At 48.5% G+C, this 19,859-nt stretch overlaps 1 protein-coding gene across 3 annotated transcripts in view; it reads right to left on the bottom strand.

Moving 5' to 3' along the window:
• The window catches only part of LOC136327280 (zinc finger protein 624), a 36,700-nt gene that overhangs the window by 6,966 nt on the left and 9,875 nt on the right, over nt 1-19,859 (bottom strand). The window contains exons 1-6 of one of the 3 annotated variants that reach the window (XM_066264316.1): nt 10,832-11,033; nt 10,341-10,479; nt 9,574-10,159; nt 8,595-8,695; nt 6,625-6,751; nt 4,622-4,708 (exon numbers count right to left, since the gene is read on the bottom strand). In XM_066264316.1, the coding sequence (XP_066120413.1) occupies nt 4,622-4,708; nt 6,625-6,751; nt 8,595-8,695; nt 9,574-9,976 (718 nt within the window). In that variant the 5' untranslated portion in view covers nt 9,977-10,159; nt 10,341-10,479; nt 10,832-11,033. Of the gene's footprint in view, nt 1-4,621; nt 4,709-6,624; nt 6,752-8,594; nt 8,696-9,573; nt 10,160-10,340; nt 10,480-10,831 lie in introns of those variants that run through there. The other 2 variants (XM_066264317.1, XM_066264318.1) reach the window with 2 other exon arrangements.

Below are 19,859 nucleotides of genomic sequence, written 5' to 3'. Positions count from 1 at the left end.
GTGCTCGCTTCGGCAGCACACATACTAGAAGACACGCGATGGTGCTCGCTTCGGCAGCACTCATACTAGAAGACACGCGATGGTGCTCGCTTCGGCAGCACACATACTAGAAGACACGCGATGGTGCTCGCTTCGGCAGCACACATACTAGAAGACACGCGATGGTGCTCGCTTCGGCAGCACTCATACTAGAAGACACGCGATGGTGCTCGCTTCGGCAGCACACATACTAGAAGACACGCGATGGTGCTCGCTTCGGCAGCACTCATACTAGAAGACACGCGATGGTGCTCGCTTCGGCAGCACTCATACTAGAAGACACACGATGGTGCTCGCTTCGGCAGCACTCATACTAGAAGACACACGATGGTCGGCAGACACCTGAAAAGATGCTTAGCATCACTCATCATCATGGAAATGGAATTTAAAACCACAAGGAGATGCTACCTCACACCTGCTGGAATGGCTCCTATAAAAACCAAACCAAACCAGAAAGAACAAATGTTGGGGCAAGAACGTGAACTGTTCACAGGAATTTAAACCGGTGCAGCTGCTACAGCAATCAGCATGGGAGTTTCTCATAAATTAACATGAGAACTACCATAAGGTCTAGCAATTCTACTTCTGGATGTTTATCTGAAGGAAATGAAAACACTAATTCGAAAAGATACACGCACGCCTTGTCCATGGCAGCATTACTTAGAATAGTCAAAATATAGAAACCTCAGTGCCCATCATCAGATGAGTGACAAAGAGGGTGTGGTCTACAGACCAAGGGATTACTCCTCGGCCGTAAGAAGGAAGCCTGCTCTGTGGACGTGGTGGTCTACAGACAACGGATTACTCCTCGGCCGTAAGAAGGAAGCCTGCTCTGTGGACGTGGTGGTCTACAGACCAACGGATTACTCCTCGGCCGTAAGAAGGAAGCCTGCTCTGTGGACGTGGTGGTCTACAGACCAACGGATTACTCCTCGGCCATAAGAAGGAAGCCTGCTCTGTGGACGTGGTGGTCTACAGACAATGGATTACTCCTCGGCCGTAAGAAGGAAGCCTGCTCTGTGGATGTGGTGGTCTACAGACAACGGATTACTCTTCGGCCGTAAGAAGGAAGCCTGCTCTGTGGACGTGGTGGTCTATGGACAACGGATTACTACTCGGCCGTAAGAAGGAAGCCTGCTATGTGGACGTGGTGGTCTATGGACAACGGATTACTCCTCGGCCGTAAGAAGGAAGCCTGCTCTGTGGACATGGTGGTCTATAGACCAACGGATTACTCCTCGGCCGTAAGAAGGAAGCCTGCTCTGTGGACGTGGTGGTCTACAGACCAACGGATTACTCCTCGGCCGTAAGAAGGAAGCCTGCTCTGTGGACGTGGTGGTCTATAGACCAACGGATTACTACTCGGCCATAAGAAGGAAGCCTGCTCTGTGGACGTGGTGGTCTATGGACAACGGATTACTCCTCGGCCGTAAGAAGGAAGCCTGCTCTGTGGACGTGGTGGTCTACAGACCAACGGATTACTCCTCGGCCGTAAGAAGGAAGCCTGCTCTGTGGACGTGGTGGTCTATAGACCAACGGATTACTACTCGGCCGTAAGAAGGAAGCCTGCTCTGTGGACGTGGTGGTCTATAGACCAACGGATTACTCCTCGGCCGTAAGAAGGAAGCCTGCTCTGTGGACGTGGTGGTCTACAGACCAACGGATTACTACTCGGCCATAAGAAGGAAGCCTGCTCTGTGGACGTGGTGGTCTATAGACCAAGGGATTACTCCTCGGCCGTAAGAAGGAAGCCTGCTCTGTGGACGTGGTGGTCTATGGACAACGGATTACTACTCGGCCATAAGAAGGAAGCCTGCTCTGTGGACGTGGTGGTCTATGGACAACGGATTACTCCTCGGCCGTAAGAAGGAAGCCTGCTCTGTGGACATGGTGGTCTATGGACAACGGATTACTCCTCGGCCGTAAGAAGGAAGCCTGCTCTGTGGACGTGGTGGTCTATGGACAACGGATTACTCCTCGGCCGTAGGAAGGAAGCCTGCTCTGTGGACGTGCACAGGCCCTGCAGGCACCACGCTAGGTGCCGTCAGTCAGAGAAAGACCAATGCTGCATGGTCTCGCTTATATGTGGAATCTAAAGAAACAAGACAAAAACACCAACAAATCAAAGAAAAACAAAAAACAAAACACTAGGCTCGCTGGTATGGAGACTAGTCCGTGGCTGCAGAGAAGGGGTGTATGGGGTGTGGGGGGGGAGAAATGGGTGAAGGGTCAAAAGGTACAAACTTTCAATTGCAAAGTCAGTCAGTCCTGGGGATGTAATGTACAGTATGATGACTGTAATCAATAAAACTGTAATGCATATTTAAGTTTCTGAGAGAGAAAATTTTTAAAAATTGATTTCAGAGAGAAGAAACATCAATTTGTCGTTCTACTTATTTACACATTCATTGGTTTGGGTTTTTTTTTTGTATTTTTCCAAAGTGAGAAGCAGGGAGGCAGAGACAGACTCCCGCATGTGCCCAACCGGGATCCACCCAGCATGCCCACCAGGGGGTGATGCTCTGCCCATCTGGGGCATTGCTGTTGTGACCGGAGCCATTCTAGTGCCTGAGGCAGAGGCCATAGAGCCATCCTCAGTGGCTGGGCCAACTTTGCTCCAATGGAGCCTTGGCTGCAGGAGGAGGAGAGAGAGAGAGAGAGAAAAAAAAAAGAGGGGGAAGGGTGGAGAAGCAGATGGGCGCTTCTCTTGTGTTCCCTGACTGGGAATCGAACCCAGGACTTCTACATGCCAAGCCAATGCTCTACCACTGAGCCAACCAGCCAGGGCCCATTGGTTGATTCTTGTATGGGGAATAAATCTTGTATGGAAAACAAAGAGAACTTAAAGGTTCTCTTCCCACATAAAATTTGTCACTATACATGGTGACTGATGGGAACTAGATTTATTTGGGTGATAATTTTGCTGTGTATAGAAATATCAAATCATTATGTGGCACATCTGAAACTAATACAATGTTTTATGTTAATTATACTCAATTAAAAAAAAAAGTCTTACATTGCCCAAATCTGGGACAATTGAGCATCAAAAATGGAGGAAAAAAATACCCCAAGGCTGGAATGAACTAATAATACAATGACTTTTTAAAAATTCTATTTGCCGCCTGGCCTGTGGTGGCACAGTGGGATAACATTGCCTGGAACACTGAGGCTGCTGGTTCGAAACCTTGGGCTTGCCTGGTCAAGGCACATATGGGAGTTGATGCTTCCTGCTCCTCCCTCTCCTCTCTGTCTCTCTCTTTCTCTCTCACTCCTCTCTCTCTAAAAATCAATAAATAAAATATAAAAAAAATCTTTAAAAAAAATTCTATCTGTCTACAGTGATATATACACATAAAAATGGGCTGAGAAGAAGAAAGAGAAAGAGAGAAAGAAACATTGATTTTGTTTCACTTATTTATGCATTCATTGGTTGATTCTTGTGTGTGCGCTGACTGGGGAACTGAACCCGCAACCTTGGAGTATGGGGACAACACTTTAACCAATCAAGCTGCCCGTCCAGGACTGGGATAGATATTCTTTACAGAATTAATCATTTAAAAGAGATGGCTAACTTAGAAAATCACATTTTGTAACCAGCAATGTAACAAAGCAAGGCTCATCAGTGTACGCTAAGAACCTAATAAATTAAAGGTTATCGGGAATAGGGTAGTCATGAGTGTCAATCCACAGATTTCTTTCCTAATTAGAAAGAAAAAAAATACACCTTTAAAATGGACACATCCAATGAGACAGCACCTTAACCAAACTGAGTATCATCAACAATGAGACAAACTGACATACGTGTCTCCTGAGGAAACTCAACAGAAAGTGCACACCGTAAAGGGCTCTCGGCAAAATGTTTAACCTGAATCTAATTATGAATCTAATTATTGCCACATTCAGGCAAATGTGGATTTTTTTTTTTTAAAAAAAACCTAGCCTGGATCCTTCAAAAGATGTTAATATCATGAAAGATTAAAGAAAAGAGAAAAGGCTATGGAACATTCTATGAAAAGGGCTACTACAGGCTAACCAAGTGGAGCAGGAGAAACATCTATACAGGGTACTTCTGGGGAAAAGAATACTTTGGGACCGGTGGAGAAATCTAAGTATCTGATTACACATTAGCTAACATTACTGTATAAATGTAAATATTTACACTTGGAGTGAAAGAATGGCACTGTATTTATGTAGGAAAATGATTAGAAGATAAATATAGAAACGGGGTTACTAGGTTCTGTCAGTAAACAGAAGAAAAGAAACACAAAAAGAAGGTTTGGGATTTCAGATTTTAGGAGACTTTCACGTGTGCTGAGGGAGAGCACAGCCACACCATGAAGGCCTCAGACAGAGCGCTAAGGGTGGGATGCAGGGGTCGTGGGAAAGGCTCCAGGAGACACAACGGAGAGGTGTGTGAATCCCGCCTGGAACACCTTCTCCCGGAGGAGGCTTCTGTAAGGATGTGAGGCGGACAGCGCAGCGCTCCTGAAGCCTGGATGTTTCTGTGGAGAATGACTGGGCATGTCTGAACCTGGACCCACACGCAGGGTAACAGAGGCTGGGGGCAAACCGCTTCTCTCACCTGGACTAGGGCCTTCTAGGATTTCTTTTATCACCATCCACGGTTCTTCCAGTGTGGGAATCACGGTTGGTCTGTACACTGTAAGTCCTGTCCAGGAGAACAGAATGAGCTTTATCCTGGAGATAAACATTTGCTCAAACTTTATGACCTGACTTCTTAGCCATGCGGACAGAGCTCGACAGGAGAACAAGAGTTCACACGTGCGATCTAATAAATTAGGTCCTCGTCCGTTTCAGAGCTGGGAAAGATTTCCTGGGTCACCGGAGAAGATGTGCACAGAGATTATGGGGGAAGGAGACCGGCGGAGACGTGGGGAACAGGCCAGGCGTGGCACTGGGTGCCAGCTTCCAACCATCCTCCCTTTAGGAACCTTCCGGTTGGGGAAAGGGAAGAGGCATACCGCCTCCGTGCCCAGACGGGGGTAACAACTGACCTTGAGGCCCCATTCTTAGCAAAGCACTTCAGAGGCTCCACCCATTTCTCCCAAGGGAGGAGGAAGACAGACAGGCTGGTGGGAGCTGGGGGGAGGAAGACAGACAAGCTGGTGGGAGCTGGGGGGAGGAAGACAGACAGGCTGGGGGGAGGAAGACAGACAGGCTGGTGGGAGCTGGGGGGAGGAAGACAGACAGGCTGGTGGGAGCTGGGGGGAGGAAGACAGACAGGCTGCGGGGAGCTGGGGGGAGGAAGACAGACAGGCTGGTGGGAGCTGGGGGGAGGAAGACAGACAGGCTGGGGGGAGCTGGGGGGAGGAAGACAGACAGGCTGGTGGGAGCTGGGGGGAGGAAGACAGACAGGCTGGTGGGAGCTGGGGGGAGGAAGACAGACCCGCTGGTGGGAGCTGGGGGGAGGAAGACAGACAGGCTGGTGGGAGCTGGGGGGAGGAAGACAGACAGGCTGGTGGGAGCTGGGGGGAGGAAGACAGACAGGCTGGTGGGAGCTAGGGGGAGGAAGACAGACAGGCTGGTGGGAGCTGGGGGGAGGAAGACAGACAGGCTGGTGGGAGCTGGGGGGAGGAAGACAGACCCGCTGGTGGGAGCTGGGGGGAGGAAGACAGACCCGCTGGTGGGAGCTGGGGGGAGGAAGACAGACAGGCTGGTGGGAGCTGGGGGGAGGAAGACAGACACGCTGGTGGGAGCTGGGGGGAGGAAGACAGACAGGCTGGTGGGAGCTGGGGGGAGGAAGACAGACAGGCTGGGGGGAGCTGGGGGGAGGAAGACAGACTCGCTGGGGGGAGCTGGGGGGAGGAAGACAGACAGGCTGGTGGGAGCTGGGGGGAGCTGGGGGGAGGAAGACAGACAGGCTGGGGGGAGCTGGGGGGAGGAAGACAGACAGGCTGGTGGGAGCTGGGGGGAGGAAGACAGACAGGCTGGTGGGAGCTGGGGGGAGGAAGACAGACAGGCTGGTGGGAGCTGGGGGGAGGAAGACAGACAGGCTGGTGGGAGCTGGGGGAGGAAGACAGACAGGCTGGTGGGAGCTGGGGGGAGGAAGACAGACAGGCTGGTGGGAGCTAGGGGGAGGAAGACAGACACGCTGGGGGGAGCTGGGGGGAGGAAGACAGACAGGCTGCGGGGAGCTGGGGGGAGGAAGACAGACACGCTGGGGGGAGCTGGGGGGAGGAAGACAGACAGGCTGGTGGGAGCTGGGGGGAGGAAGACAGACCCGCTGGTGGGAGCTGGGGGGAGGAAGACAGACCCGCTGGTGGGAGCTGGGGGGAGGAAGACAGACAGGCTGGTGGGAGCTGGGGGGAGGAAGACAGACAGGCTGGTGGGAGCTGGGGGGAGGAAGACAGACCCGCTGGTGGGAGCTGGGGGGAGGAAGACAGACAGGCTGGTGGGAGCTGGGGGGAGGAAGACAGACAGGCTGGGGGGAGCTGGGGGGAGGAAGACAGACTCGCTGGGGGGAGCTGGGGGGAGGAAGACAGACAGGCTGGTGGGAGCTGGGGGGAGCTGGGGGGAGGAAGACAGACCCGCTGGGGGGAGCTGGGGGAGCTGGGCGGGGCTCACCGAGGGAGACCATGTTCCAGTAGTTCTGCAGCGTCACGGTCTTGTACAGCTCCTTCTGCGCCGGCCGCATCAGCTCCCAGTCCTCCTGGGTGACATCCACAGCCACATCTCTGAATGTCATCGACTCCTGAAACATCACATGTCACTTAACCTGATGTAAGAACTCGTAGGCAGGAGCCCCGCCCAGGTTAGGGTTAGGGTTAGGTTAGAGTGCTGTCCTGCTACACCAAGTCTGCAGGTTCGATTCCCGGTCAGGGCACATTCCAGAATCAATCAATGAATTCATAAATGGGGGAGCAACAAACTGATGCTTCCCTCTCTTTCACTCTCCCTTCCTCTTTCTCTCTCTCTCAAATCAATAAATAAAAATAAAAATAAAAAAAGAGACTGGCTCTGGCTGGTTAGCTAGCTCAGTAGGTTGCAGGGTCCCCAAACTTTTTACACAGGGGGCCAGTTCACTGTCCCTCAGACCATTGGAGGGCCGCCACATACAGTGCTCCTCTCACTGACCACCAAGGAAAGAGGTGCCCCTTCCGGAGGTGTGGCGGGCCGTAGTTTGGGGACACCTGGGTAAGAGTGTTGTCCTGAAACAAGGTTGTAGGTTTGATCCCTGGTCAGTCAGGGCACACACAGGAGGCAGCCAAAAAATGTACAGCTGAGTGGAACAACTAATACTTCCCTCTCCTCCCTCCCTTCCTCTTGCTGTCCTTCTAGAAATCAACATAAAGTCAGCCCTGGCCGGACAGCTCTGAAGCCTCGTCCCAGAGCACAGAGGCTGCCAGTTCGAGTCCCCGGTCTGGGCACCTACAGGAGCAGTTCGATGTTCCTGTCTCTTTCTTTCTCTAAAAAAGAGCCTGACCACGTGATGGAGCAGTGGACAGGGCATCAACCTGGGATGCTGAAGACCCAGGTTTGAAACCCCAAGGTCACCGGCTTGAGCATAGGATCCTAGACATCATGCTATGGTCGCTGGCTTGAGTAAGGGGTCCCTGGCTCGCCTGAAGCCCCCTGGTCAAGGCACATATGAGAAAGCAATCAATGAACAACTAAAAAGCCACAGCAACAAGTTGATGTTTCTTATCTCTCTCCTTTCCTATCTGTCCCTTTCTCACTAAAAAAAGAAAAAAAAGGAACAGCATATAACACAAGGCTTTTAATTACCTGTTTTTGTTTTTTTTGTGTGGCAGAGACAGAGTCAGAGAAAGGGAGAGAAGGGAGAGAGAGGGACAGACAGACAGGAAAGGAGACAGATGAGAAGCATCAATTCTTTGTTGCGGCTCCTTAGTTGTTCATTGATTGCTTTCTCATATGTGCCTTGACAAGGGGGCTATAGCAGAGCGAGTGACCCCTTGCTCGAGCCAGCGACCTTGGGCTAAAGTTGGTGAGCTTTTGCTCAAACCAGATGAGCCCGCGCTCAAGCTGGCGACCTCAAGGTCTTGAACCTGGATCCTCCTCGTCCCAGTCCAATGCTCTATCCACTACGCCACTGCCTGGTAAGGCTAATTACTTTTTAATGACAAAAAAATATTAGTAACTATTTTCTATCCTACTGTGATCTTATTGATCACTTATTATAATCCAGGGTAACAAGTCTCATATTTAATCCTCATAATCTAAGAGGAATATTCTATTTATTAGTGTCAACTCAGGCTGAGTAATCAGTTATCTTGCTCCAAATTACAGGTTCAGTGGCAGAACCAGGAACCAAACCTGGATCTATCTGGCTGTGTAGGTCAACCCCCTTAAACTCCGGGAGATGCTGCTGCCTTCAAGCCAGAGAGTGAGCAATAGTAATCCCACTTCTTCCACAGGGCATTCACCTACCTTCAAGGCCAAGGCGATGGAAGGGGAAAAACAGGCGTAGGTCCTGGATGGGACTTTTGGAGTCATAGAAGTTAGAGGTCCAGGAAAGAAAATGTCATCAGATACTACAAAGGAATTTTAAAATCACAGAGGACACGAAAACTCACTTTGGTCACCAAGTCACTTAGCCACCTAGTCTGGAAAGCATGTCTTTCTTTGGGGTCTTCCTCTGGGACCTCTTGGGAAAGGGCAGAGCTCTGAGGAGCCGCTAGGGAACAGAAAGAGACCATGATGGAGGTTAGTCCTGTTTGACCTGCCTAGGGAACTCACTACCAACTGGATGCCTACACCGTCTTAAAGTGAGAAATCAGAAGGAAACAAAACAAAGCACCCCTAAGTGCAAAAAATCAGCGGGGGACCTTGGCCAGGTGGCACAATGGATAGAGCACTGTCCCAGAGCTCCAAAGTCGCGGGTTCGATCTCCGGTCAGGGCACATTCGAGACGCAAATAGAGTGCACAACTAAATGGAACAACTAAGAGGAAAGAGGTGGTATGTCTTTCTATCTCTCTTCTTCTTTCCTCCCTTTTTCTATCTCAAATCAATAGAAAAATTAAAAAAAAAATCAGTGGGAAGAGGTAATAACTTGTCCTAAATCATCAGCGTAGGGTTCAAAAAGAAGTCTGCTTTGCAACGCTTACGAATATGTACCCAATTCACAATTTTCTACTAAATCCTCATGATCTAAATTCCATGAGTCGTGTCTCCAGTTAATAAAGAAATGTTTTCTAGCCCCTTTTCTATCTATCTGGAAGCATGTCACTGTAAAATCCAACTCACTAAGCAAATGACTTATCAGCAGAATGGTCCAGACCTCTGCAGGTCAACTTCCTGAGGGCTCACGAGGAGGTAGTCTGGTTGTCTGGTCATTGCTTTACGACACAGCTCCTCTGGGCTTAGATAATGTGTATCTGGTCCCAGGAAATCTGAAGGGGAACACCGTGCAGGACGGACTCATGTTAACGCCTGTTCCCACTCACTCACTGCCTGCCTTCTCCTGATTCCTTCAACAGGCTTCTCTCTGACATGTTCGTTATCTTTCCTAACCCCCCAGGACTCCTCCCCTCCCTGCTCTGCTCCTCCTCACCTTCATCCTCGAGAATCTGTGTCAGGTCCTCCACCAGAGTCACCACCTCCTCGCTACTCTCCGGGTACTGGGACTTGACCCACGTCCGAACCTCCCCCGGCAGGATGGTCAGGAACTGCTCCAGCACCAGCAGCTCCAAGATCTGCTCCTTCGAGTGAATTTCAGGTCTCAGCCACTTCAGGCAGAGCTCTCGGAGTTGACTCAATGCTCTCCGAGGACCAGCCAGATCCGGGTACGGAAAGTTCCTAAAGTTCTGTCGACGGGTCTCAGTGTCCCGCAAGAGTCTGGAAGCCAGGGTTTCTTTTTCCACTTTGTGGGGTCCGCTCGGAGCCTTGTCTGGCTTCCACATTAGAAAGATCTGGGAGCGTGAAGAACTGGTCATCCTCCTGCTTGGGGCTGGCATTGCGGGAGAGGGGATCTGGTAATAATATCCTTTTTACTTCCCTAGTAGCGAGCCAACTGCTTGAAGTCTCATGACAGAGCCACAGAGACTTCTCTAGGGCTCCTGCGGCCAAGGGACACGACAGAGTCAAGCTAAAGCGTGATCAGTCTGGTGCCTAGAACCCGCAGGGATGGTTCAGAAACCCTGAAACACAAGAACAGACCACAAGGTCAAGAATTCCTAGTGCTCTCCGCTAGACACACCCACAGACAGAACCAGACTCTCCCGTGAGCGCAGATAAACACATAGACTATTTACTTCGGTCTCCTGTTAGAAATTTAGACTTGTAAAAAAAAGGGGGGGTGGGAAGGGGCGAGTCCTTTACCTGTCCCGCATAGGAACAATGCCCACCTATTCCAGCTTTTCTGTATCTGAGGCCAGGAGAGCGAGGGAGACAGGCCGGTTGGACTGCAAAGAAGGAGAGGAAGGGCTTTTGGTGGACGTGCTTCTCAAGGTGACAATTCCTTGTGGAAAGAAAAAGAACAAAAAAAAAGAAAGGGAAACCAAGATCCCTGTTGGAAGAACACCTGCAACCGACCTGCCCTGGAGAAGAAGCCACACCATCTGGGGCCACAAGGCTCCATCCAGCTCCGGGGCCTCCTCCCGCACACGGGTGTCACCAAAGCCACCCGTGGACAAGGGGTGGGGGGGGTCCTGCGTGGTGGCCGCGCGGGCCTCGCCTCCTGCAGGTCCTGCGGGCCCCCCCAGCCCCTCTCCTCCCGGGGCCCCGCAACGGCGCTCACTCCGCGCCCGGCCGCCAGGCCCGCCCGCGCGGGGACCGGCGGAGGCGGCGGCCCCTCCCCGCGGCATCCTTACCTGTCGCCGGGAAGCGGCGGACGCGCCGCCGGAGCGGCCGGGAGGCCCCGGGCAACAATGGCGGCGGGCGCCTGCGTGGCGGGCTCCGTCCCGCGCTGCCGAGCGGCCTCCGGCTCCGCCGCTGCCTTTCCCCGGAGAGCAGCTCGCGTCTCGGCCGGGCAGGGGGGGACAGCGCGAGTCCAGCCCGCCGGTTCCCGAGGAGCCGGAACCCACCCACCCGCGCGCCTCGGCTCCGCCGAGACCTCGCCTGTGCGCCACTACGCATGTGCGCGCGGCGAACGCTCGCGGCCGCCGAGCCAATCGGAAGCGGCTCTCCGAGCCTCCGCCGCCTCCATCCCCTGGACTTGTCGCCATGGCAACCTCCTCCGCCCGCGCGGTGTGACTTGGTTGGTGAGCCTTCGAGGTTCTTCTGCAGGAAACCTCGAAGTTCCCGGGATCAGGCGACTTGGAGGCTGAGGGAGGGAGATGCGGCTGGGGAGAGGCAGAGCAAACCTGCTGCCCGACTTCCCAGAGGAAGGAAGGAAGGATGGGCCGAAGAAATGGGGGTCTAAAGGAAAAAAGACCCAAAGTGCTGGTTCAGGCTTTACTGCAGATAAACATTCCCTCTGAAAGGTTCTGGGTCCCTCTTCCGGAGTCTGATTCTGAGACCCTCAGGTAGGAAAAAAAAAAAAAGAACATCCAAATGTGATAAGGTGCCAAAGAACTGTAAAACTTAGTACTGGCAACGCCATTTTAAAGAGGAAATGTCAGGCTTCTTGCCCCCTCTGTTCTGTGGAAAATGGAGGGAGAAGAATGCAGAAGCTTTCTCCTGGTTTACAAGGACAAATGGGTCATCTAGTAGTCATAGTTTAACTATAGTTCTCCGGAAGGACTGAGGCCACTACTTGCTAGACAACAAAGAAGAGAAAGGTTATCTAAAAACTTTCTTTCCCTTTCAATAAGAGGTAATATTTACATATCCCACACTGATTTTAACTCTTCCTCACTTCCTGGAGTCCTGAGAGTAACATATACCTCTAGACAAAGGGATGGAAGGTAGACACTAAAAGATTTGTGAATGTCTTTGATATGCAAAACGACACCACTATTGTGTTACCTTGTAAGTTTTAATATGTAGGAATGCTTTTTATAGATTTTATAGACAAATGTTGTAAGCTTATTAATGATTGATTACTGTGTCATGCTCCCCCTCCTTTTCCCCCAACCTAAATGTGATCAAGTCTATATAACTAACTACAGGGCTATTTTGCTCACACATGATTTGGGTTAGCTATACCCCATGTAAGTCATATGCAGCCGGCTTATTAATAAATCTCCTGCCTGACCTGTGGTGGCGCAGTGGATAAAGCGTAGACCTGGAAATGCTGAGGTCGCCGGTTCGAAACCCTAGGCTTGCCTGGTCAAGGCACATATGGGAGTTGATGCTTCCAGCTCCTCCCCCCTTCTCTCTGTCTCTCTCCTCTCTCTCCCTCTCTGTCTCTCTCTCTCCCTCTCTCTCTCTCTCTCCTCTCTAAAAATGAATAAATAAAATAAAAACTTTAAAAAAATCTCCTAAAAATTCTTCTGTATCCTGCCTTGGTGTCTACATAACCTGGCGAATTAAGGTGCGTTACTTTATAACACAAAAACATGTTCATTATAAGAGACTCAAACAAAATGCTTGAAAATAAAAGGATAGGAAAACATATTCCAGGTATTCCGATTATCTGCTGCTGTCTTGGCAAAACACCCTCAAACTTAATGGTTTTCAAGAACAGCCATTTATTATTACTATGCTCACGGATTCTGTGGTTCAGGTATTTGGAAGGGGAACAGTGGGCGTGGCTCTTCTCTGCTACATCCCGTCTGGAGCCTCCCTAGAGATAGAGGATTTGATGGAGCAGAGGGTCCGCTTCCAACAGGACTTCTTGACTCACATGTCCTGTGCGTACGCTAAGATGGCTTGAGGGTGAGCTCAGCCTGGATTTGACCCGAGTTTCCATATGTGTCCTTTTCAGCATGAAGTACTAGGGTGGTACTATGGAAGCACTATGGAAGTACGATGGTAGAACCGGGCTCCAGGAGCAGAGGTGTTCCAGTGAACAAGAGAAACCCTCTATGACTGATTATAATACAGCCTTGGAAGTCTCAGAGGACCACTTCCATCATACTCTTGGTCCAACCAGACACAAGTGAGTACGGGCAGAGCCTGGCCTTGCACTCTGGGCTTCTACCTCCAAGCATAGCTGTGGGTCAAATAAGTTTGCAAATATGATATATATGTTTGCTCGCTTATAGTTTGCATTGGGTGTGGGGGACAGGCTGTAAGCCAGCAAAGTCATTATAGCCTAAGGCTTAGTTTTAAGACTAAGCCTTTCCCACCCCTTTAATACTAAGATCTTTTCAAAAGGAAACTTTTCCCCACACCCTTGACTGTTGCATGATGTGGGGTAGTGCACTCTCATGAGGAACCCCATTTATGCCTCAGATAAGTGACTTTGTATCAGAGACTTCCTTATTTGTATATTGGCTTAAAGGTTTTGATTGCTACACTATAAAATGGGGCAGACCGATCTCTCTCTTTCTCTCTCTCTCTGTTCCTGAAATTAGCATTGCAGAGGAGAAGCAGCCAAGATGGTGGAGTGCTGAAGGAGAAGCCAGTTTGTGCAGAGTTTGTGCAGAGAGAAGGAGATGGGGAACAGAGGTGAATAAGGCTGGTGAGGTACAAACCTTTGATTCTAGGAAACTCGGATAAGTCAGTGGCTTTGGGAGCCCTAAATGGAAAGGGAAGTGTTTTCCCACTGTGTGTATTTCTTGCCCGCTGGGTGTGAACTAGGATTAAAGGTAATGGCCCACCAGTTCTTGGCTCCATTGTTTCATTACCATCTATCTGAATCAAATGTGAACCTGCATGGGCCAGGGGCTGTGATGGTGGCCGTGGCTACTGGCTTTACATTTGGCATAGTCTGTGGCAGGATTCGATACACATCGGTATGGAGCCACCACCACTTTTGAGCGGTGGAGTAGAGGACTGGCTGCTGTTATGGTTCCCCATGGCTGTCCTTTTGGGGACAGTAGGCTAGCTGACTTTTACAGCCATGCGTGAGGAAACCGAGAGCTCTGTGGAAGAGGCTGCCCGGGACCTGCAAACCAAGCAGTGGAAGGAGCTGGAGCAAACATGGGGAGAAAGAGATGCCGACCCTGGAGCTGGAGCAAGCACTGGAGGAGGCCGACCAGGTTTGCGAGATTCACCTGGAAATGGTGCAGCCGCTGGAGGAGGAATCACAGGTTCGTGAGTTGCCGACTGCCCTGGACGTTGTGGAGAGCCAGCAGCGGCAGGAGGCCGGGGCTGAGGCTGGGGCCAGGACTGCAAGGCCCACGGAGCAGAAGGCAGCAGTGTGATAAGGTGCCAAAGAACTGCAAAACTTAGTACTGGCAACGCCATTTTAAAGAGGAAAAGTCAGGCTTCTTGTCCCCTCCATTCTGTGGAAAATGGAGGGAGAAGAATGCAGAAGCTTTCTCCTGGCTTACAAGGACAAATGGGTCATCTAGTAGTCATAGTTTAACTATAGTTCTCCGGAAGGACTGAGGCCACTACTTCCTAGACAACAAAGAAGAGAAAGGTTATCTGAAGAACTTCCTTTCCCTTTCAATAAGAGGCAATATTTACGTATCCCACACTGATTTTAACTCTTCCTCCCTTCCTGGAGTCCTGAGAGTAACATATACCTCTAGACAAAGGGATGGGAGGTACACGGAAAGATTTGTGAATGTCTTTGATATGTAAAATGACACCACTATTGTGTTACCTTGTAAGTTTCAATATGTAGGAATGTTTTTTATAGAGCCTATAGACCAGGGGTCGGGAAACTTTTTGGCTGAGAGAGCCATGAATGCCACATATTTTAAAATGTAATTCCATGAGAGCCATACAACGACCCGTGTACGTTACGCATTATCCATTAAAAATTTGGTGTTGTCTCGGAGGACAGCTGTGATTGGCTCCATCCACCCGCAACCATGAACATGAGTGATAGGAAATGAATGGATTGTAATACATGAGAATGTTTTATATTTTTAATATTATTTTTTTATTAAAGATTTGTCTGCAAGCCAGATGCAGCCATCAAAAGAGCCACATCTGGCTCGCGAGCCATAGGTTCCTGACCCCTGCTATAGACGAATATTGTAAGCTTGTTAATGATTATTGTGTCATGCTCCCCCTCCTTTTCCCCCAACCTATATGTGATCAAGTCTATATAACTAGCTGCAGGGCTATTTTGGGGACACACAATTTGGGTTAGGTATACCCTGTGTAAGTCATATGCAGCCAGCTTATTAATAAATCTCCTAAAAACTCTTCTGTATCCTGCCTTGGTGTCTCTACATAAATCACGGAATTAAGGTGCGCTACTTTACAACAGAAACCTTTGATTCTCGGATGAGTCAGTGGCTTTGAGAGCCCTCAATGGAAAGGGAAGTGTTTTCCCACTGTGTGTGTTTCTCGCCCGCAGGGTGCAAGCTAGGATTAAATGTAACAGCCTACCAGTTCTTGGCTTCGTTGTTTCATTACTGTCTGTCCGAATCTAATGCGAACCTGCACGGGCCAGGTGGCTGTGATGGGGGTCGCGGCTACTGGCTTTAAAATAGCCCTGCTCTTGTTTATATTAACCCTGCTATACAAACATGGTGGCCTACAGCCTTTCTCACCCGGTCATCATGTCTTCAGTTGCAAAGGGAAGTAAATTAATTCACTATTTAAAAGAAAGGTCAGAGCTGGTTTCCTGAGTCCAGGGACTAGGGAGAATATCAAATGTCCTTAAGGGCTTTCAGGACCTGCCCGCAGGGGACCCTAGCGGGTGGGCGTGGTGTTGCAAGTTTTGTTTTATTCTCGGAAAGGCTGTGTTATGCGCTTAGTAAAGACTAACTTCTCAAGTCAGCTCAGATAGCGACACATTCCAGAAACCCAGCCAGGTGCTGACACACCTGTGGAGAAGAGCTGCTCTTCCAGGTGCCGAGGAGGCTGAGGACCCAGCGGGTCTCCCCGCCCGGGCTCAATCCTGGGTGCCTGCATTGTATAAAAGTCTGGCTCTCATTTTTATTTTTGTTTTTGTATGAGAATACTAATTTGACTTGTGCCTTATATAAATACATCTTAGGTCAAAATGTTAATGAAAGTGTCCATTACAGATGGTGAGTAGATCCAGTGAAAAGTTTTTTAAAAACTACCTTTACTGAGGTATAATTAACACACAACTGCACAGACTTAAAATCTACAATTTAACGCTTACTTTTTATTGATTTTTAGCGAGACAGAGAGAGGAAGGGAGAAAGGGGAGGGGAAGTGAAACATTTGTGGTTCCACTCAGTGTTGCATTTTTTGGTTGCTTCCCATGTGAGCCGGGACCAGGGATCGAACCCGCAACCTTGTTGTCTCGGGAGGACACTCTTAAACGCTGAGCAACTGGCCAGGACCCCTAGTGGCCCTTTTGCAGTCATTTTCTGTTCTCTGTTACCTCTGCCCCTTCACCAAGTGACTTCTCATCTGCTTTCTGTCGCTCTTGATTAGTTCACATTTTCTAGTATTTTAAAAATAGATATAACTATGCAGTATGTACTATTTTCTGTTTAGCCTCTTTCACTCAAAAATTCATTGTATGGACACATGCTTTCATTTCCCTTGGTTAATACCCAGATCTGGAATGGCCAGGTCATGTCATACCTAGGCACATACTCAACTTTTGAAGACACTGCCAGACGGTTCCCTAAAGGGGCTGTGTCACCTGACATTTCTCCCAAACAGTGTGTGAAACACCCAGCTCCCTGCTGAGGGTTCTTAATTCCTGTTGTAGTTTCAGCATTTTATTTGTGTGGGTTTTTTTGCAGAATCACAATGGGTAAAGGCTACTCTAATCACATAAAACAAATTAAATTTGTCCTGGTATTTTTTTTTCCAAAAAAAGGGAACATTTAATAAAGTATTTCTCTTTTAAAACTGATATTTTTATTTTACCTGATACTGAGCCAGACTTCATTAGATGTGGTGATTCTTTTTCATTGTTATTTTTTATTTTTCAATTATAGTTTACATTCAATATTATTTTGCATCAGCTTCAGGTGTACAGCATAGTGGTTAGATTACCATGTGCTTTATAAAGTGGTCCCTCCCATATTTCAAGTACCCACCTGGCACCATATATAGTTATTACAATGTTATTGATTATATCCCCTCTGCTGTACTTTACATCCCCCAAACTAGTTTGTAACTATTCATTTGTAATTTTTCTTTTTTAGCAAGCATGGGGGCGGGGAGAGAGAGAGAGAGAAATGGAGGAAGGGAGAGAGATGAGAAAAATCAACTCATAGTTGTGGCATTTTAGTTGTTCATTGATTGCTCATCATACGTGCCTTGACCAGGGGGCTCCAGCCAGCAAACTTTGGGCTCCAGCCAGCAACGATGGTGTGATGTCTATGATCTCATGCTCAAGCCAGCAACCCCGTGCTCAAGCTGGCAAGCCTGTGCTCAAGCTGGATGAGCCCATGCTCAGGTTTCGAACCTGGGACCTTAGTGTCCCAGGTTGACGCTCTATCCACTGCACCACCACTGGTTAGGTTCATCTGTACTTAATGACCATCTTTTTCACCGCTTAACTCCCCTCCCTTCTGCCAACCACCAGTCTGTTCTCTGAGTCTATTTTGTTCATTAGATTCCACAAATAAGTGAAAACATATGGTATTTGTCCTTCTGACTTATTCTACTTAGCATAATACATTTTAAGTTCATCTATGCTGTCACAAATGGCAATATCTTTCCTTCTCTCTCTCTCTTTTTATGGCTGAGTAATATTGCATTGAATACATGTACCACTACTTTTTTATCCACTTGTCTACTGAAGGGCACATGGGTTGCTCCCAGCACGTGGAAATTGTTAAGTAGTGCTGCAACGAACATAGGGGTACATATATTCTTTTGAATTAGTATTTTGGGTTTCTTTGTATATATACTCAGAAGTGAGTTGCTGACTTGAGCCCAAAGTTCACTGGCTTGAAGCCCAAGGTCTGGCTTGAGCTCAAGGTCACTGACTTGAGCTCAAAGGTTGCTGGCTTGAAGCTCAAGGTTGCTTGCTTGAGCCCAAGGTCGCCACCTTGAGCAAAGGGTCACTGACTCAGCTGGAGCCTCCTGGTCCAGTACGTATGAGAAAGCAACCAGTGAACAACTGAAGTGCCACAACTATGACTTGATGCTTCTCATCTCTCTCCCTTCCTGTTCCTCTCTCTCTCTCTAAAAAAAAAAAAAAAAAGTGCAAACCATCTACACTGGAAATGTAAAAAAATTGCTGATCCCTGACCAGGTGGTGGTGCAGTGGATAGAGCGTCAGACTGGGATGCGGAGGACCCAGGTTTGAGACCTCGAGGTCGCCAGCTCATCTGGCTTGAGAAAAAAAGAAAAAGCTCACCATCTTGGACCCAAGGTCACTGGCTCGAGCAAGGGGTTACTCTGTCTGCTGAAGGCCCATGGTCAAGGCACATATGAGAAAGCAATCAATGAACAACTAAGGTGTCGCAACAACAAAATGGTGATTGATGCTTCTCATGTCTCTCCGTTCCTGTTTGTCTGTCCCTATCTATCCCTTTCTCTGACTCTCTCTCTGTCTCTGTAAAAAAAAAGAAAGAAAAAAATTGCTGAAATTTTAACATGTTTATAAGTGAAAAGGTATAGCAAGCTCATATCTGGGTATCTCAATATTGATAAGATTCCCATTCTTCCAAAGTTAACATATATTTAATGTAATGCCCATGAATATCCCAACATTTTTGGGTAGAATAATTGAAAAAATCATTAAAATATATATATGAAAATGCCAAGGACCTAGAATTGCAGGGATAATTTTGAACAAGAATAAAAATTAGAAGACACATAACCACTAGATGCCAACACTTAATATAAATCTGTTTTCATTAAGAAACTTTGATGTTCAAATAGAACAATGAAACAGAATAATCTAGAAATAGATCCTCACATAATATGAGCATCTGATTTATTATAATGGTATCACTTCAACCCAAGGAGGAGGGGAGGAAATTATTTTTTCATTAAATAATGTTGAATAAATTGTATATTTGAATGGAAAACATTAATTTTTACCACTACCCCACACTATACATAAAAGTTAATTTCAGATATAAAAACAGTGGACATGCAGAATAAAATGTAAGAAAATATATGACGTAGGGTTAGAAATAGATTTCTTAAACCGGGCACAAAAACACTAATCATGAAAAAAAAGATTCATAGCCCTGGCTGAGTAGCTCAGTTGGTTAGAGAATTGTCCTGATTTGCCAAGGTTCAGAGTTCGATCCCATTCAGGGCACATACAAGAATCAATCAATCAATTAATGCATATGTAAGTGGACCAATAAATTGATGTTTCTCTCTGGCTTCCTCTCTAAAATCAATTAATCAATCGATCAATAATTTTAAAAAACCACCAAATGAATGCATAAAGTGGAACAAATCAGTTTCTCTCCCTTCCTCTCCCTAAAATCAATAAACTGAAAAGATTGATGAATTACTTTTCATTAAAATAAAAGACTTCTGGCCCTGGCCAGTTGGCTCAGTGGTGGAGCGTTGGCCTGGCGTGCAGAAGTCCCGGGTTCAATTCCCGGCCAGGGCACACAGGAGAAGCGCCCATCTGCTTCTCCACCCCTCCCCCTCTCCTTCCTCTCTGTCTCTCTCTTCCCCTCCCGCAGCCGAGGCTCCATTGGAAAAGAGATGGCCCAGGCGCTGGGGATGGCTCCTTGGCCTCTGCCCCAGGCACTAGAGTGGCTCTGGTCGCAACAGAACGACGCCCCGGAGGGGCAGAGCATCGCCCCCTGGTGGGCAGAGCGTCGCCCCCTGGTGGGCGTGCCGGGTGGATCCCGGTCAGGTGCATGCGGGAGTCTGTCTGACTGTCTCTCCGTTTCCAGCTTCGGAAAAATCCAAAAAAAAAAAAAAAAAAAAAAAATTAAAGACTTCTGACCTGTGTTGGCGCAGTGGATAAAGTGTCAA

The sequence above is a fragment of the Saccopteryx bilineata genome, chromosome 2 (genome assembly GCF_036850765.1).
Source record: "Saccopteryx bilineata isolate mSacBil1 chromosome 2, mSacBil1_pri_phased_curated, whole genome shotgun sequence".
In the NCBI taxonomy this organism is placed as follows: Eukaryota; Metazoa; Chordata; class Mammalia; order Chiroptera; family Emballonuridae; genus Saccopteryx; species Saccopteryx bilineata.
Note: the sequence above shows the minus strand (reverse complement) of the source record. Positions and strands in the feature narration are given on the sequence as shown.